The sequence below is a fragment of the Corvus kubaryi genome, unplaced genomic scaffold (assembly GCF_017639235.1).
Source record: "Corvus kubaryi isolate FWS band 111438036 unplaced genomic scaffold, C.kubaryi_AGA036_p1.0 37396, whole genome shotgun sequence".
NCBI classification, from domain to species: domain Eukaryota; kingdom Metazoa; phylum Chordata; class Aves; order Passeriformes; family Corvidae; genus Corvus; species Corvus kubaryi.
In genome coordinates, this window is record NW_024581135.1 from 9,669,219 (window position 1) to 9,687,329 (window position 18,111).

General features: G+C 40.3%; 1 protein-coding gene across 11 annotated transcripts in view; it reads right to left on the minus strand.

Annotated features, from left to right (window-relative positions):
- KALRN (kalirin RhoGEF kinase) overlaps nt 1–18,111 on the minus strand; it is a 483,534-nt gene that overhangs the window by 182,072 nt on the left and 283,351 nt on the right. For all 11 annotated transcript variants that reach the window (XM_042041538.1, XM_042041539.1, XM_042041542.1 and 8 more), the window contains exon 13: nt 4,811–4,980. In XM_042041538.1, the coding sequence (XP_041897472.1) occupies nt 4,811–4,980 (170 nt within the window). The remainder of the gene's footprint in view (nt 1–4,810; nt 4,981–18,111) is intronic.

Here is an 18,111-nt window from a genome sequence, read left to right on the forward strand (position 1 = left end):
AAGAAGTCTTAGCATGGGCACAAGACAGGCCTGACAGTTCCTTTTCTATTTGTGCTTTCATGTATATTAATAGGTTCACCTAAAGTCTGCTATGTCTTCAGCAAATTTTTTTTCAGTGACTGTTTTATGGATAAATACCATTTGCAGACATAAAGAAGTGAAATTTATCCTCAAATGTTCCACACAAGGCCCTCAACTTTCAGAAGGGCCAGAAAGGAAACTCCGAAGCCAAAGTTTAATCTTGGCTTTGGCACGTCAGCTAAAACAAGATTCAGATGCAATAGTTTTCTCCATCCAACCTGCTCAAAGGTGTGTGATAGCAACTGCATTATTTGGTATATTTAAACTAAAACAACAGAAAACCCTATCAAATACGCTGTTGGAAAGACCTGTGCAAATTGTCATCACACAGGGTCAGAATAAAACAACAGCAGTCAACTTTAATATTAACACTGTCAGGGAGCATAATGGAGAAAAAATCAAGCATTATCTTTAGCAGAAGCTTTTAAAACTGAACTGGGCACTTAACACAGGGTCATTTTGGCTGTGTTTAAAACACACCTTTCAGGTTCTAAGGCAATAAAACACACACATTATTCTGTTTTCATTAAGTGCCTTGAAGGAAATGAACAAGCATTTGCCTGAACATCTAAGACTGAGAATAAAGTTAAAAATACAGAATACTATTAACTGTACAGTAATTAGCTCTTTGGATGCGTTTCACCTCTTTTCCCTCAACTACTTGATATTTAATACACTGAACTTCAGATGCTCCAGCATTATTCTAAAGCAAGAACTACCGATTTCCCTTGCTTATAAGGGAATAATATTACACCAATATTTCTCTCTCCAGGTGTTATGGTTTCTGCCCCACTCTGTTTTCACATTCTTGGTAATCACAGGATCTCTCTCTGCCTCCACATTAGAGCTGTACAGAGGAAGAAGGAATGAAAACAACCAGAGATTTTGAAACTACAGCATAATCTGAGGCTGCATCCAATAAAGTTCTGTTTCCTTCAGTCAGCACCTGTCTCCTATAAAAGGACATGAAATAAATCTTCACTCAAACGGAGGATTATTACTATTCATATATTATCTAAATTGCTCAATGAATTATTCAAGACTAGTGTTGAATAATCTCTCACGGGATCTAGAGACACACTTAGTTTTAGAAATTCTATTTCATTAAACATTTCACTCCTCAAATCAAGCCGCACTTGCATTTCAGTGACTGATGCAATATAAAAGTTTAAGAGTAGTAATCTGGTACTTTTTTTAAGTCTCCTTAGATAAGGTATTGACAATCCCTAGCTAGTCTGGTTCAAGAAAGATTTCCCTACAGAAAAAAAACATTTCTGAGATTGCACGCCTCTGCCACAATTTTTCTTGCTCTGTCTGGCAATGAGAAACTCTGGGAAAGAATAAATATAAGATCCTTACTAATCTTTGAAAGGCTATGGATTAGAGTTTTAAAATTCAAGGAAATTATTGGAAAAAATCCCCAAAATAAACTTTGGGAAACATAAAATTGGACTCAGTACATTGCTGCTGACTTTGTTTAAAATGAACACTGTGCTCCTAAAACCACTTTCAGTGCTTTAACTGTGAGAAAGCTCAGTGAGAAATACCCATTTTCTAAAGCTTATGGGCAAGATACCTAGCTCTTCACTGGCTTTTTTTTTTTTCCAGCCACGAACATTCCTGCTCTTTCACATCTCACTGGAGCAAGTCATTGTTTTGCCTTTCACAGATGAGCAGAAATATTGCCCCCAGCAGCACCCCTGGAACCGCAGTTCAAAAGGTTTGCTTCTTGTTGACTGTTGAGAACAACAATCACCTCAGTAAAGCACTGATAAGAAAGAGTGAAAAGTGTTTCCAATGTGAATCATGACGTGTACAGAGTTGCTAGGTAGGCCTGTTTTACTCCTGATAGGTATGGGCTCCTGATGTAGTCACTGAGGCCTTGAAGACCTTGTGTGAAGAGCAGTCCCAGGCAAGGTATTTAGTTCAGGCAGCTGAGCTTTTCATCGCCTATCTGGAGGGAACACAGAGTGCTATTACACAAGTGATCCTCTCTAAACCAAAATCTGTTCTCTCAAAGATAAGGACAAGAAACATAAAACTTTCCAAAGCTCCAGCAATTTTATTGCTTTTAACCTGTGTTTTGACATGCTTGATAAGAGCAGTGTATTTCATTCTCTTCATTGTTGTAGCATTTGCAATCTTCATCTATTCTTCATGGCAGGTACAAGGTGATCCACACTGAAATGCAATCCAGTGTTAAGGAAAGATTGCAGCAATTCTAGTTTTTCCTTTTTTTCTTTATCTGTGTGTTCTTTACCATTACCAGCAGCCATGAAAGATTTTAAGAGTGGGCACACACAGAGGCAGCTTCACTGCATTTTTTCACACAGTTCTGCCTCACTTTTTGAAAGAGTCCAGGATCACATTACAGGCTTTGCAGTTAGTCAGAGTGCTCAAATCCAACACTTGAACCAGCTAATCTTGACAGTTCAGATGAGTTCAGTTCAGTGCTGCAAATTTTTGTGTGCATTCAAAAGTTTGGCAGCCGTTCTATGTGGCTTTGGTGTTAACTCCATCAGAAGCAGGGAATCACTTTGCACAAATATGTTCACCTTGTTCCACCTTGCTCACTGCCCAGAGTACAAGCCAGACCTCAAACCCAACTTTTTTTTGTTAAACACAGCCACCACGAAACCTGCCTTGGTATTTTACAAACATTTGAGTGTGACACGAATTCCATGTCTCCAATGTCTCAAAGCGGAGGCCACCATCACTTTTCCAAGATTGAAACTAAGAATTGACCATGTTCACATTAAGGAAACCTCAAGTCCCACACATCACCTTGCAGTTCACCTCTTCCTCATGCTCCACTGACTTCTCAGCTCCAGGTATTACCCTGGCCACTCTCCACAATTCCCTACAACTCAGGTGCAGGCAAAAAGCCTTTAGGCCAATCTCACAACCAGAACAAGGACTCTGAATTTAGACACTTTCTGCAACCCCACAAACCACTTCACACTCCACCTGATGGCCTTGTACAGGGTCCCTTTCAGACTTTTCTCCATGGGTGTTTGCACTGAAGTGATGCCATTCCAATACTTGGGAAGAATAACAAAAAGTCTTTAGTCCACAATTTCACTGCCATTTTTTGATCTCACAGAAATGCCCTAAACTTTGCAAACAATTTCTTTGCACATAAGTAAGTGACCATGCAGACCTTTGACTGACCTGCTACAGCTGGCCACAGACACATTCTCAGCTAAAACCCCTTCCCCTCTGGCAGCTCATTTAGCCTACTCAGCATGTTTCTTTCCTACTGATCTCATCAGCAAAGATGAATAGAAGGATGGAACCCACCTATGTCTACTCCTGATCCTTCCTCTCCAACTCTAAGATTGGCAAGCAATACTACAGCTCAGGTCCCTCACCCTCTCCCATGATGCCAGCAAATCACACACAGCAAGAGTAGGAATCTCCATGGGCTCTCCAGTGTGGTTGCCCAGGGCTGAATGACAATCAAAACCTAGAGCAGTCCTTTCAAATCCCTTTTTTTTTTTTTTTTTCCCCCTGACCCAGCAGAGAAAACTCTGCATCCAGAATGACAAGAAAAAGCTTAGAGGAAAGCTCAGCATGTGGCAGTAGTAAAATACTTAAGGACCCCAGGAGGGCTCTTAAGGGCAGAGCTCCACCAGAGCCCTCAATGTCCATTCTACTCCAGAGCATCTTAGGATTTTCTTATCAGGTTCCTATCATGGCTCATGACTTTCTGCACATCTCAGGTGAAAAGTAAAGGCATCAGATTAGGAAAGCTCAGGGTGAGGAGGATGCTGTAACTATCTGGGACAGCCTGGTGAAATGCATAAAACCTGGGATATTTGCATATTATAATGCATACAGAACATGCACACCATGTACATGTGGATAAGGGCAACCTGTACCAATACAAAGATCTAAATAATAAGTGATGGTTCAGTGCCCAGTAACATCCCTAAAAGGCAGGAAAACTTCACTGCTGTCAACAAAGCTAAAGGCACAGAAAACCACTGTTACAACAAATGAGAGAGATTTCACAACTCCAAATTCTGTATAAGCTTACTCTGCAAATATTCATTTGATGATAATTGCAGATCGAGAAAGAAAAAACAACAAACCCCCAACAAAAACCCCGACACCCCTTCCCCCCCACCCTCTGATAAATTCTTGGGGTTAGTCTCTTCATGTACTTTAAATTAGGCAAAAACGAGCTGGTTTAATTCATAGTGCTAGTAGAATCAGCAGTATAAGAGCCTCTTTGACACTATGAATAAACCCCACATACACAAAGTTAAATAGAAGGGTGCTGCATGCAAAATGAAACAGTGAAGACTGCTAGACACGTGTGTATTTTATTAAGAGGACTACACTTACCCTACATCAGGAAACTAAACCATATAAATCACGAGGCCTCAGCTCACAACCATTTAACAATCTTCTATAAATACCAACTAAAAATATTCACTTCAAACACATTTGGTTCAATTCACTTCCCAGTGCCTATAAATAATCTCTCTGTCAAACAGGAAACCCATGTTCATCCACAGACTACTCTAATCAGTCCACACAAATCACTCCTTGTAATTTCAATAAAACATTGAAAGGATCCTTCAAAGGATCTGAAGGATTACAAATAAGCAAAGAATTAACAAACTCTCCCAATTGATCCTAGCTTGCATTTCCCAATTTAGGCACCCCTAAAGCACAGCATGCATCAGATTTCTCAACACCTGTGCCCCAGGTGGATGCTTACCTGAGCTGCTGGATTAGATCTTCCCCTTCTTTAATAACATTGAGGGTAGCATCCAGGGTGGCTGTTTGCTGCTGCTGAAACTGCTTGATAAGCTCCTGAACTGCATCCACAGAGTCAGCACAGACATCCTCTAAGAGCTCCTTCTGCAGATCTTCCATCCATGTCCACAGCTGGGTAGAGGGGAGGGAAATATAAATCAGAGAGGGATTGAGATTTAACCCTTTTCCTCTCTAATTCCAGATCAATAGGCATTAGCTAGGGATGCATGTTTCACAGGAAAACTGACCTCAAATTTCTAAACCCAAAAAGATACATTTGTTATTGATTCTATTTAAAGCAATAAAGTAAAATAAACATAATACCAGGTAGTTTTGTAAAAAAATTTCAGTTTCTGTTCATTATACTAACATAATAACTAATTATTTTATTCTGATTAACTCTTTACACAAGTAACAAATTAAAATCCCCTACAGCTGTGATAACCTAACCCTTTCAGGAGCTGAGCACTATCAGCTGCTATTAATTTCACATGTAGCTGAAGCCTGTTGCAGGACAGACCTACAATCTTTGGTATGTGTGTACAGTACTGACTGAAGTCTAGCTGTGCCTGCTCTACTACGCTTTCCCAGGGGTTGAGGTTTTGGGGTTTTTTTTGTTTCCAGCACTTAAACCCCCTCCTCAAAATGCACTCAGACTGCATTTTAACTCTGAGAAAATCCAAACATAGAAGACAGAAATATTACCAATCAACCCCATGCAGCTCCATTAATTTTGAATAGTCCTGACTACCAGTTTTAAAGCCACAATCACAGCAACAAATCACTGCAAGTGCTTAGATGAGAATTTCCATCCAGCTGTTCATCAGAGGTCTGGACAGGGGCAGGAATGCCCCGGCAGCCTCTCGCTGGCTGTAAAGGCTTAAAGCGAACCGAGGTTTCCCCTTTAAGCTTGTGCTGAAAAGTGAGCGCAAAATCGCACCAACCGAGCTGGCAGCCTGCCAGCAAACCCTAATGACTCCACCAGAGACTCTTTTCTGTGCCACGCCTGCCCCATTAACCCACATTTTGCTGGAATGCGCTGGAGGTAGCAGCGAAGTACCAGAGTGAGAAGCAGCACCAGCGCACTGGGAAATGTCAAAGGATGCGGCGCCGGCTTCTCCAGCCGTCTCAGGGACTGCACGGCTTTGTCCCACAGGGACCTTGGGGTGAACGTGAAGCAGAGGAGGACATTGTGCGTGGGTGGCAAAGAGCTGGTAAAAATGTTTGTGTTCAAAACGAGTTGCACTGTATCCCATCCTACAGCATTTCCTCCGAGACTGTGAATTCTGCACGTTCACATTAAATGAGAGGAGGATGGGGACGTCTAAAGCTCCAGCTGCCAAAGCTTCCCATAACCAGGGCCCACACCTAAGGCCAGTCACTAAATGCTACACTATATACATGCTACAGACTTCAAGGATATCACCCCAATCCAAACCAAAATCATCAAACTTAGAACCTGTGCCAGCACACTCATGATACCAGAAAAGGGAGAGCCCAGTGCCTTGTGCTCTGTCCCCACTCTGCTACTGACTCCTTGCTCAACAGACTTACAAAAACAAGTATTCAAACATATGCCTAACTTGTAGGCTTTTCAGAGTCAGCTTTGAATATCTTGGGTAAACGCCTCAGTTTATTCATAAATAGCCTAATCATAATGGCCTGCCCTACTACTGGCCTGAAACGGAATGTCTTCTCTTGGGATATTTACATACTTTCACATTCTTAGGTAAAAGGCGTGGTATAAAAGGGCAACTATTAATAAAAGAAAAAATGTAAGTAAATAGGCATGAGAAAGAAGTGAAAAAATGAAAATATACTTAAAGAGCCAAATAGAAGGCTTTTTCATTTTTGGTCTGAGGTCCATGTGCTGAACTTCGGGAAGCTACCATAAAGGAGAATGCATTAGTGCCTTTATATATTAATTACATTGAGAATCTTCCTGATTTTGATCCAATCCCTGTACCCACTCAAACAGTAGGGACAGCTGGACAGACATGGACCAGGTTGTTCAGGGAATATTACTTCTGCTTATCAGACCTTAAAGTAATAGAGTACTTTGTAAATACAGAAAAATAGCTATGTGTATAAATCATCCTTCTGTTTTGAGGTGGGAAATACAGTAGTTTTTAAATTTCTTGCAGTTCTTAGTTCACTTGTCAACTTAACAAAAAAAAGCTCCGGGAATTTTCTGTACAAAAATGAAAGTGAAATAAGGAACTTTGTTCATTGTTAGGAATCTGCTGTTTTGAAATTATTAGTGTTAGGGCAGAGGAGAAAGTTTCCAACCTTCAGAGAAAAATCCTGTTTTCAAAAGTATCTCCAGAAACCAGCTTTTCAGCAGGAGCACTGGACACTTAATATCCTACTTCACTTTTTGAGTAGGCTTCTAAATCGAAGCAGTTTTAAAATACTTAAACATAAACTGTATTGTGTTCACGTGGAACCAAAACACTCATTAATTTCAGAGAGCACTCAAATACATTAACTCATATTAGCTTCAGATGTTTCCATTAATGACCTCTGACTGTAAGGATTTGCATAGTAAAACCTATCAGAATTTAGGTCATCCTTGACTCAGAGCCCTTTAATCCTTTAGACTCCACCAATCCCTGGAAAACCCTAATACAAAGAATCAGTCAATATTAGTAAGATTAGGAAGACCTTTCAGGAACAATTCACAATAGGAACCTGATTCCAAAACCTTCTAGGTTCTGTGCTACAACTAACAGCACCTGAAACAAATTGTTACCAAGCCTCGCTTGTGAATGCCACAGCAACTCCAAGACCAACTCCGTTATCACTGCAACACCACAGTCAGAACAGCTGTTAATCATAAAACAGAAATCACATCCTGGTTGTCACTGCTCAGGAAAATCAGTCCCTCTTAGAGCATGATGTTTCATTCCAATGCAAGTATTTGACCGATTAAAAAAAATCCTGACAGTTAAAGCCCCAAATCACTGGATACCTGGTGCATTTCCAGTCCATGCTGTGACCTACTCTAAGCTAGATAGATTACTGAAGGAACTGTTCCCATTTTTCATCTAAATCTGACCTATTGCACAGCACAACTCTTATTTCATATTTGCAGAAACTGACTTTTATTCTTAGCATGAACAAAATTGGTGAGCATTTGTCCCATTCTCATACATAATTCAAACTATTACCAAGGTACCACTTGATCCCATACAGGGGATGTATGTAGATACATGCAGATGTTCCACATATAAAGACAGTATTTCCACATCTACCTGTGGTGACTTTCACTAAGTTAGCCAGTGATGCATGTGTCCAGAAAAGGAGATAATCTCTGCATTATGTTACTTTACAGGTACTAAACAAAAAATACAGAATCCTAGAAAACAATAAAGAAGTATCACAAAAGTAAGTTTTGTTCTTCCTTCAACTGATCTATGCTTTAATATGATTAATGGATATGGAAATACCAATGCATTAGTGGTAGAACCTGAATTAAGTCTATCAGAGACATCCAGCCACAAATCTGACTCATGCAAGCTACACGTAAATGTGTCATAGTTGTCAGCTACACTGGAGTCTCAGGTAAATACCTATCCCTAAGACATTCATGCTGAAGGTCCATAGTAGCTCCACAACTGAGGCTTTATTTATCAAGGCTTTAAACAAGAAAACTAATTCTCCTCTGATTACTAGAACAGTGGGAAAGAAGAATGACACACCTCCTTTCTTTTGGGGGAGCATCTGGCGCCCCTCAAGCATTTTGACAACAACATTTGTGCCTTTCTTGGATATAAAACACAGGCAGTTTCCCTCCATCCAAGAGACAATACAGCTCTTTATTCCCAACTACTTAATCTGATGAAATACCCTTCATTTTACTCAAGTATTTAGTGAGACCACTTAGTGGAGGTTTGAAGGACACCTGTGCCTGTTACCTAAAAATTAATACTTTTGACTTAGAGCAAGAAACCACTTTAAACAAAATCCAAAACCTAAAGAGATTGCTAAGAAAATCTTGCCTGCATGATTGGAATAACTCTTAAACACCTAATGTTTATATGCTGCTATTTGTAAACGACAGAGATGAGTTATAATCCCCTCAAAAGCAGTTTAAAAGCACTGAGTAATGGGAGCAGTGCAAAGAACCAGTCAGTTCAATCCATGAGATTTACCACTCTACATCATTTTGCTAGTCTTCAAAACAAGGATGTCAATGGAAACAAGCAACTTCCCAGGGTGTATGTTCCACCCCTTTACTATGTCAGAGAAGCATCCGGTATTGCAGGGCAGGCCCCGAAAGGATGCTCATGACAACTCAGGAACAGAACATTCACCACAGCAATGAAGACTAGAACAGAATGCAGGAGAATTCAGTGACATACAGGGACCCTGCTGCCACTCCATTGCAATGTGAGTGTTCAGAGAACCAAGGGCAGGCTGAAAAAAAACCCCAAAACCACACAAGCAGAACTGCTCCAGAGAGAGATGTCCATCAACCCTATTTCCCTCTGCTACTATGCCAGGCTTGTCCAAACCTATTCTATGGCAGTAACATTTAGCTAGGAATGCATAACATGCACTAGAAAGTCACACAGATCTCAAGTTCAGGTTAATTTATGGCAGAACTTCAGCCTGCACTTGTGTTTAGGCATCTGTTCAAAGGCTGCTGTGCATCCAGCTTGACTGCACAGCCTTCAGTAAATTGTCTGTTCTACTTTAATTTCCCCACACCAACATGGTGGAGAAAATAAAACTTTCCAGCACAATTAACCCTCATCAGCTGGTATTTAGTCACACTTAGAATGCATCCAGTCCCGTGTAGATACAAAAATGCTGCTAGCAAGGATTTTCTTGCTATTTTCTAAGTCCGTGAGAGACTTTTCTCTCACGGAGAAGAGGTAGCAGGGAATGTAAACAACCAAGCCACCTGCAACCTTGAAAAGTCTTGTTTATAGTATAGTAGAAAAATATTTTGACAATGGATGTTTTAGGATTTTAGCCAATCACCCCAAGGGGTGGCTGGTCCTTTGTCCAATTAGACTATGAAGAAAAAAGTCTATAAAAGAGTTTGTAAAATAATTAAATAAATCAATCTTGCTGCACAATTCCTGCCTGCTGGATCTTCTCTCCTCCTCCTCCCTATGGCTGCGGGACACGGTGATATACCCTAGGCCTGCAGTAATAGTCCCGTTTCAGTTGAAAGAACTGATGGGTTGTTGTAAATTGGAAGCATATTTCAACAACATTGTCCGAAGTCACATTCAAGCTCTCAAGGAAACGTCAACAGAAATACAGAAAACAAGGTCTGCAATGATGAGTTGCTAAGTGACCTCATGCCACCATCGAAGTGTCACATAATGACAGCACTAATAAAATGTGACAGGATGGGATATGACCAGACACTATGTATGAAATGCCACAATATGCAACTTCCATGGTAAGACACAACCCGTAAGACTCCCTGCTGCAAGACCTGATGTTGTCAGATACCACCAAACTGGTTGGGAAGAAATGACAAGTGGAAAGGGAACATTCTGTGAAAAAACCCATCTGATCTCTTCGAAACCTCTTTCTTGCTTTTTCCCTTTTCCTCGCCAATTTCTTGACATTCATCCTTGGTTGGGCTGCATCTGGTGCTTCTGTATGCTCAGGCTTTTTAATTAGTAACCTTGCCTATGGCAAAAGGATTTACACTGCCTAAACATCTGATGCTTTTTCCAAGTCCTGCGTGGACCAGATTGATATAGCACAAAATAATCTCCTCTCAAGGGAAATATGATTTGGGTAGCTAGGCTTACATCAGGGAGTGTGTAGATCTCCAGCCCAAGGTCATGTAAATGTAATTCAGGAACTATTTACTCTAGGAGAGAAGATTGATTTAGAACTGAAGAATCAAATGTACATGCTCTATGTTGCTTCTACTACCATCATGAATTGTAAAAACATGTTCCTCTTCTAGCATAATTTTAGTACGTAATTTGTAATTAGGAATCTGGATATAATTAACTTCAGTAACTGTAATAATCAAGTTCTGCACTTGATCATACTGGTAATAGGCTTAGAAAAGTTCTTCCTACACTGGAAGATTTACTCAGTTTTACACCAGTGTGATACAGAACAGTTTGGTGCAGAAGCTTCCCACGCTACAAATGCAGCAATTTATTAAACTAAATGTAGGTACCATTACATTCTCCTCTAAATTGTTCACTGGTTCTAAACATCTCATCACTTCTCAAATGGAAGTTACAACACCCCTTCCCTCTCTGCTTCTTCCAGTGACTGGTTGTATTTATCACTGGGATTCTTACCCTGATCTGTTGCTTCGAGCCTTTTGTACAACTTTGTGCACTACGCCCTGGGAATCGCAGAAACAAATCATTTGTGACAATTCTGTATCATTCTGAAACTTGCTAAGGACTGAAAAAACTGCATAACTTTTCTTAAACTGATCAGTCTTGCTGGATCCATTGACTTGAGCCACTCCATTGACACCATTTTCAACTAGTTAAATAGACTCCTGTGCATACATGCACTTCAGGTGAAAGACAGAATGTGTCTTTTGAGTGATGAGTGAATTACAGGAGTGTCCCTGTATGGCTTTGATGGAGATTTACTCAGTACACACATTACTGCAGGCACTGGCTGCCTACTCTGTTGCCTTTGTACACAGCACTAAAGCCCACACACTGAAACTGGGAGAAGCTCATCTTCCTCAGCTTCAGGAAATCAGAGGAACGGGCAGAAATGTGTCTAATAAAAGAGTACTTCATGAGAGTTGGCACATCCTATTTAAAGATGCTCATAAAACTCCCTTTTAGCTGCAACATGACCCACTGATGTTTGGAGAGCAAGGCATACAGGCTGGAGACCCATTTCCACAACACTCAAAACACATGCAAAGGCCCTCAAAAGCCAAGGACAATATTTGAATGGAGCCATTGGTCTGAAACAATGGTGAATGGCCTGAAAAATGTGGATAATAAAGTATGAACTTAAATGCAGTCTACAGGAATCCTTTGGCTAGCACATGGCAGACTGGTGGAAAGAACTTCTCTTCCATGCACAGGTTTGACTTCCTGACATTTGGTTTATGTGGCTGCATTTACAAGCATTTAATTCTCACTACTTTGATTCTGTCTTGCAATCTTTTGCCATCACAGATGGCAGAATTTTATTCACTAGTGGTCTGGCTGTGCTTCAAACTCCCCTGCTCAAGAGCAGGATGTGCTGCCAGGATACCACAGCTCTTTTCTTTCCCAGCTACTTAATCCTTCATGAAAAAACTTGCCTCTCAGCAACAAATGGACAGGAAAGAAGGGCACCCTGCACCACCCCAGCTGTCCTGGTTCCTCAGTCCCAGATCTTTGGTAGCTTTACAGATACAATTTAGCTCTGCAAAAGAATCACCAAAGTTAAGGATTGGTGAATGTTGGCATTTTGGTCCAAGCCACAGTCTACCCTCTGGAGTTGGGGGGGATTTGCTTTTGTTTAACTGCTTCATGGTAATTAATTGCTGATAACCCAAAGTGCACTTTTATATAGCTCCCACAAAAATAACACTTTTTGTACCAGCAGAGCCCTCTCCACAGCCACAATTATCAGAATGATAAACTGACAGGCGATCTGCCTTCTTCAAGGTATCTGCCACCCAGGCAAGGGACAGCACATGTGTTACTTGTACATCTGGCAGTTCACTTCTACCACACCCTCTGACTTCTGCCTGCTAATTCACCTCTGATGGGAATAGGAGAATATCTAGGAACTGAGCACTTCTTAAAAAAACCCAAACAAACACAACAAAACAGCATTCACTTAGAATCATAGAATCACAGAACCATTAAATTTGGAAAAGACCTTTAAGATCACTAAGTCCAGCCATCCATCTAGCACCACCACTGCACTGATTCAGCTCCCAGCAAAAATAATGGTCATACTTATAAGAGGCATAAGTCTAAGGTTTGATGTTTCACAGCCCTGCAGTGAGAAGAGGCACAGATATTTTCAAAGTTTGATTTTGCATGCTGTTGTGCATCTGCATCAGCTGTTAATATTATCCCAGTGAAGGACAAAATTTCAAGCTTTTGAACAAGGCACATTGTCCTTAATTCTAACACTGAAAAGTTCTGGGGTGTGAATTGGCTACTCAGTGAATATTTTATGTGCACAGAGACAGTTTGGGTCATTTTAATGTTTTATTCTTTCCTTTTTTTTTTTTTTTTAATCTGGACATAATATGAGAAAAGGAAAAAAAAGTGCTGTCCAGGACAGGAGCAGTGTGTGAGTGTGTAAGACAAACACTTCGTGGTAGACGTGTTCAGAGAACAAGACATTTTCAGAACTTCCAGAAGTTGCCAGCAAGTGGAGTTGCTAAACTGAATATCCCTTGCATCACAAATCTTTATTATATAGTGGGTGATTGCTCTGAAAAGTCAGTATTAGCAGTAAAAGTCAAACAACAAATTTTTAAGTTCAGTAACATTAACTTTGATTCCTGTGTCAATTCACAGTGAGTGACGGGATTACAGGATATATCCCAGAACCACTGTCATGTTTGCTCCATGATTAACTTTGATACATTCTGTCAACTCTTCTGATGGGAGTCAATAGCAGCTGACCTCAGTCCCTTGAGTTTTCTGCTCCCTGCGTCCCAGCAGCTCTGCCTTGAAGTGAGGAACAAGCCCTGTCAGAATTAGTGACCTAGACTGAAATAATCTCCTAATCACAATATTCAACTGAAGCAGAGAAAATTTAATTTCACAGGTCTTGGTTATCAAGAAAAATTAAGTTAGCAGTGCCTGCAATAAAACACTATTACTGTTCCTGACTGATAGGGCAGACCCACTCCATTACCCACTTGAGTAACCCCACTGACATCTGTGGGGTGACCAAGGTGACCTGCTGACCACAAATAATTTAGGTTATAATATAGGAAGCTGTCTGACACCTAATGGTCCAGGACTCAGCTCTCACTTTCTCATGGCCTTATCAGACAAGATTTTCAGACTGAAACTTTCCATACCAGGTGTCTGCCTAAGGCTGAACTTGATGAATTTTGAGGTAAAAGTTCCAGAATGAGATGAAGGGATAAAAAAGGTACTTTACCTGTGTTAGGAGTTTTATTTCTGCTCAAATGAGATGCTCCAGACCCTCCATGCTTTTAAGCAAGGGTTTGAAATATTGCAGGGCTTAGCCTTGATGTCAAGAATACACATTATGTCATTCATGTGAAAACTTTCCCAAATTTGGTCACTCAGAAGCCCTCTGCCAAGTTCCAGTTTCATGTTCATAGGAACCTGTTAGGAATCTGGCAGTTCCTTTTTCTCAACATTAAATATTTTCTGAGCATACTCATCTCCCATTCTGAAGGCCAGGTATTCATGGCAGGCTCCACATGGAAGTGCCAGGACTGAGCATCTTGTCCTCCTGCTCTTCTGACCCACTAAGGGCCAACAAAGCACAAGGCACACGATCTGAAAACACAATTCTCTCCCTTGCTGTTTTTTTGTGCTGGACTCAACAGAGAACTGGTAATCTGAGGCCAGTGAGAAATGAGAAACCTAGAGATGGTAAGACATGCTTTTCATGCCCCAAAGAATTATGAAACAATTGCAGAACTGCTTTGTAGTTTAGTTAAGGCCCATATACTCTAAATTCAGCGAAGTTACTCCTCATTCTTAAGTTAGCAACTGCATTATCAGCCAATACAACAAGCAACACAACAAACCTAAGTCATCATTTAATGATGCAAGAGGATTTTAAAAGCTTTTAATGATATAGAAATGGTGACAGTGCTCTTTCCTGTCTACATTTTAATACTTGGAAATGTAAAGTACACTGCAGAACCTTAAGTATAAAACTGTGAGACAGTAAAATATTAAGATTCAGACAAGGAATTACAAGATGGTTTCTTATGTGCCTTGAGGGTTTTGAGTCTTCAGGATGTGATGTTATGACATCTGCAACCTCTTCTCCAGGAGGCTCAAAAAAATATTCTCTTTTAAACAAAATCAAATGGCAGCCAAAAATCCTGTATCATCATTTGATCGTAGAAGCAGAAAGTTCACAGAAAAACATCAACTATCATGAGATTTGTGATAGAAGTGAAAGATCCGACAATCCTGACAATAATTGATTCAGATTTGAAGAAAGAACCTGAATTTAATTACACTTAATCCTGAGAGAAATTATTCAGGTACGATGCTGTTGAATGCATTTATCCCAGTGATAATAATTTATAACTTTACCCTGCCATACAGATAATTGGATTTGATTCCCAGGGTACCAGGTTTCTGCTCACACCATCAGAAATGCCTTGGTCCAAAAGGGTACGAAAATATTGACTACAAAACTAGAAGAGTATAATGAATGCTATAGGACAGTGGGACACACAAAATCTCATTTACAGGCATAGCAATAGGACACCTACATTACCCAAGAGTTATGCTACCAACAATCACTTAGGGGACTGTTTCCAATTTATGCCTCTAAAGTGTTATTACCACACCAAAAAGTCCTTGTTTCAGCATATTGTATGTATTGTTAAATAAGGCCACTTAAAAAAACCCCATCAAAATTATTGTTATGCTTAATTGACTGCATTTTTCATATTCCTTCAACTGTATGAGTCAGTGTTTAGCAGAAGGGATCCTCTTTAATGCTTTCACATGAAACAGGCAGTGATTCAAGTCTACTGTAGTATAGAAAAGCAACTCTGAGCTTACATTACCCATGGGGATATCTACATTTAAATGACTGCCTAATTCAACACTACCTATTGTCCTGAAGAAATTATAGGAAGACTGACTACAAAAGGAAACAGTTCTTTGATAAGATCACTTTTTAAAAGTAGGAGCAGTTAAAAGTTTCTCAGGTGGTGGGAATCTGAGCAGTTGCATGTGGAGATGAAGAGGTGGGCAGAGTAGAGGTGAAGCAATGAGAAGTTCACAGTCAATCAACTCATCCACACCTGGGAATTACCACATCAGAAATACAATTCAGCTGTGCAACGAAGACTGTCAGAAGAAACATGTTCATTGTAGGAAGATATTTAAAATAATTCCAAAAAAAGAAAAAGTGTCAGTAAGACTGATTCTTCCTACTTAATTCTCCCTTTCACCAGTTCTGTCTCAATAGATTAATCCAACATGAAATAGTGAGAATTTGTGAAGCTTAGATGAAAAATGCTTCCAGGCCATAGTTTCCTGCATCAGGGCCAAAAAAATATGAAGGGAACCTTTTTTCATTTCCAAGGACACAAGAGAAAGAGTTGTTCATAGTTTAAGAAATGGTTTTAAGAACTACAAATGATGAAATTAATAATGATGGCTATTATTAAGGAACTAATAATGCCTTCTAGAATAATGCAAAATACGTCAAGTGTTAACCAGGTTAGCATGGCAACCAAACTGCTTTCTCCTCACTCCAGGACACTCCTAGGAGATGGGTTTAGATGGTCATAGCAAGTCCAGCATCAGGCCCAGCATGGCAGGTAGGAGGGCAAGGGAGGCCTGTGTGAGCACCGTGACTGGAATGGCTCCTGCTAAACAGCAGCAATGGACCTCAGATCTCCCACTATTTTACTGCTGCTGCAGCAAAAAAATTCTTTGCCTTGACATCTGCTGTGATTTAAATTGATTTGTTATTATTTAAATTTACCTGTTTTGTGTTCATATTGAAGAATGACAATTACATTGGTTAACTTGCCATTTTACAATACACAAGAAGGGCCCAGCAAGGCCAAGCAATGACTCATTTTTACCTAAGCCAATCTATTTATAGCATTAAAAGGCAAATACAGATCCAAACACGTGCTAAGGCTCTCCTGTTGTAATGCTTTGCCCTTTGCACCAATTCCCCCCAGCAGTCTTTTGTTATTTCACTGTGTCTGTGAGGATCCCCAGAGCTGGCAAACACTAAAACCGCAGCAACTTCCTCACTTAATAGTTTTGGCAAAAAAATGCCGAGGTATTGAGTTGTGTGGCTTCCACCAGCACAGAAACATGTCACTGAAGGAGCCAGGTAGTGGCACACAATGACATTCACTGAACCTGCAGAAAATCAGAGTGTTTGGCCCCTACAGGAGTGAATTAACACAGGGGTAAGTAAGCGAAAACTTCCCCTTGCAGAGCTCCTGGGCATCCTCAGACTTTGGGGAACTCTTGGAGACCGAACAACTTTATCAACCCAACCCAATGGCTGTCATTCATTATCATGGACGTGGATTCCTGTGTTCACCCTGACTTTACTGTTGTCCCAGCAATGCTACAGCTCTCTTGACTGTCCCTCTGGAGAGAGAGTCACAGAGTCATAGAATAGTTTGGTTTGGGAGGGACCTTTATAGGAAAGAGGCACCCAGAGTCTGTCCACTCTGGATCTCCTTAAAAGTGAAAAAAATTAATTATTGAGCTTTCCAAAAAGACATCACAGAACCAATCTGTCCCACAAGAAAACATTAATGAGGCAAAGATTTAGCATTTACTCTCAACATCTAGTGAGCAGCATTGATGCTATCACAAAAGACTGGTTTTAAAAGTAATTTTTTAAAAATCTGATTTTTTAATACATCTGCATTTTTATTCACCAAATCAGAGCTCATTAAAACCAGGTGTGCAGAGCAGGCAAACTCCCTTCTTGTTGAAGAAGAACAGGAGTAAAGTGCACTACAATCCAAATCCCTTCACATAGGGAGGCTTTACTTCCCAAAGCCAAATTAGCCTACACAATACCAGTAACTATCTTTTTTTCCCTAGTCATCACCTGCATAGGTGAATCAAGGTTAATCACAGCAGGAAACTGTTATGAAATAATTTTTACTGAGGATTTAACCAATTAAGTTTCCCCAGTGGCAAACCAGCATAGTGTTTGAGCAACTCTGGGAACAACAGCATTATCCACAAGTTGAAAGTTAACTGTATTTTAATATATTGCAGAAGCAGGATGTTAAAGAAAAACCTTCATGTACCAACAGCAATAATGGACATGCTGTAACTCCATCTTCCATACACATATAAACAAAGGTGTGCATGCACCTTCTACTTCAGGGGCTCGCAAACACGCTGAAGCCTGATACATGCAACTTGTTTGTAACATGTAAATCAACAAGCACAGGCAAAGCTTCAGCTTCTCAGAGTATCTTACTGATCAAGTGTGCTTTTGCAAACAGATGCTGCAGAGCATGAAAACAACTGTCCCGACTAATTCCATCTCTCTCAGCAGAAACCCTATCTTTAAAAGTCACTCACCACTGAATGGCCTTTGGACTGCAGAAAATGTGAAGTATGC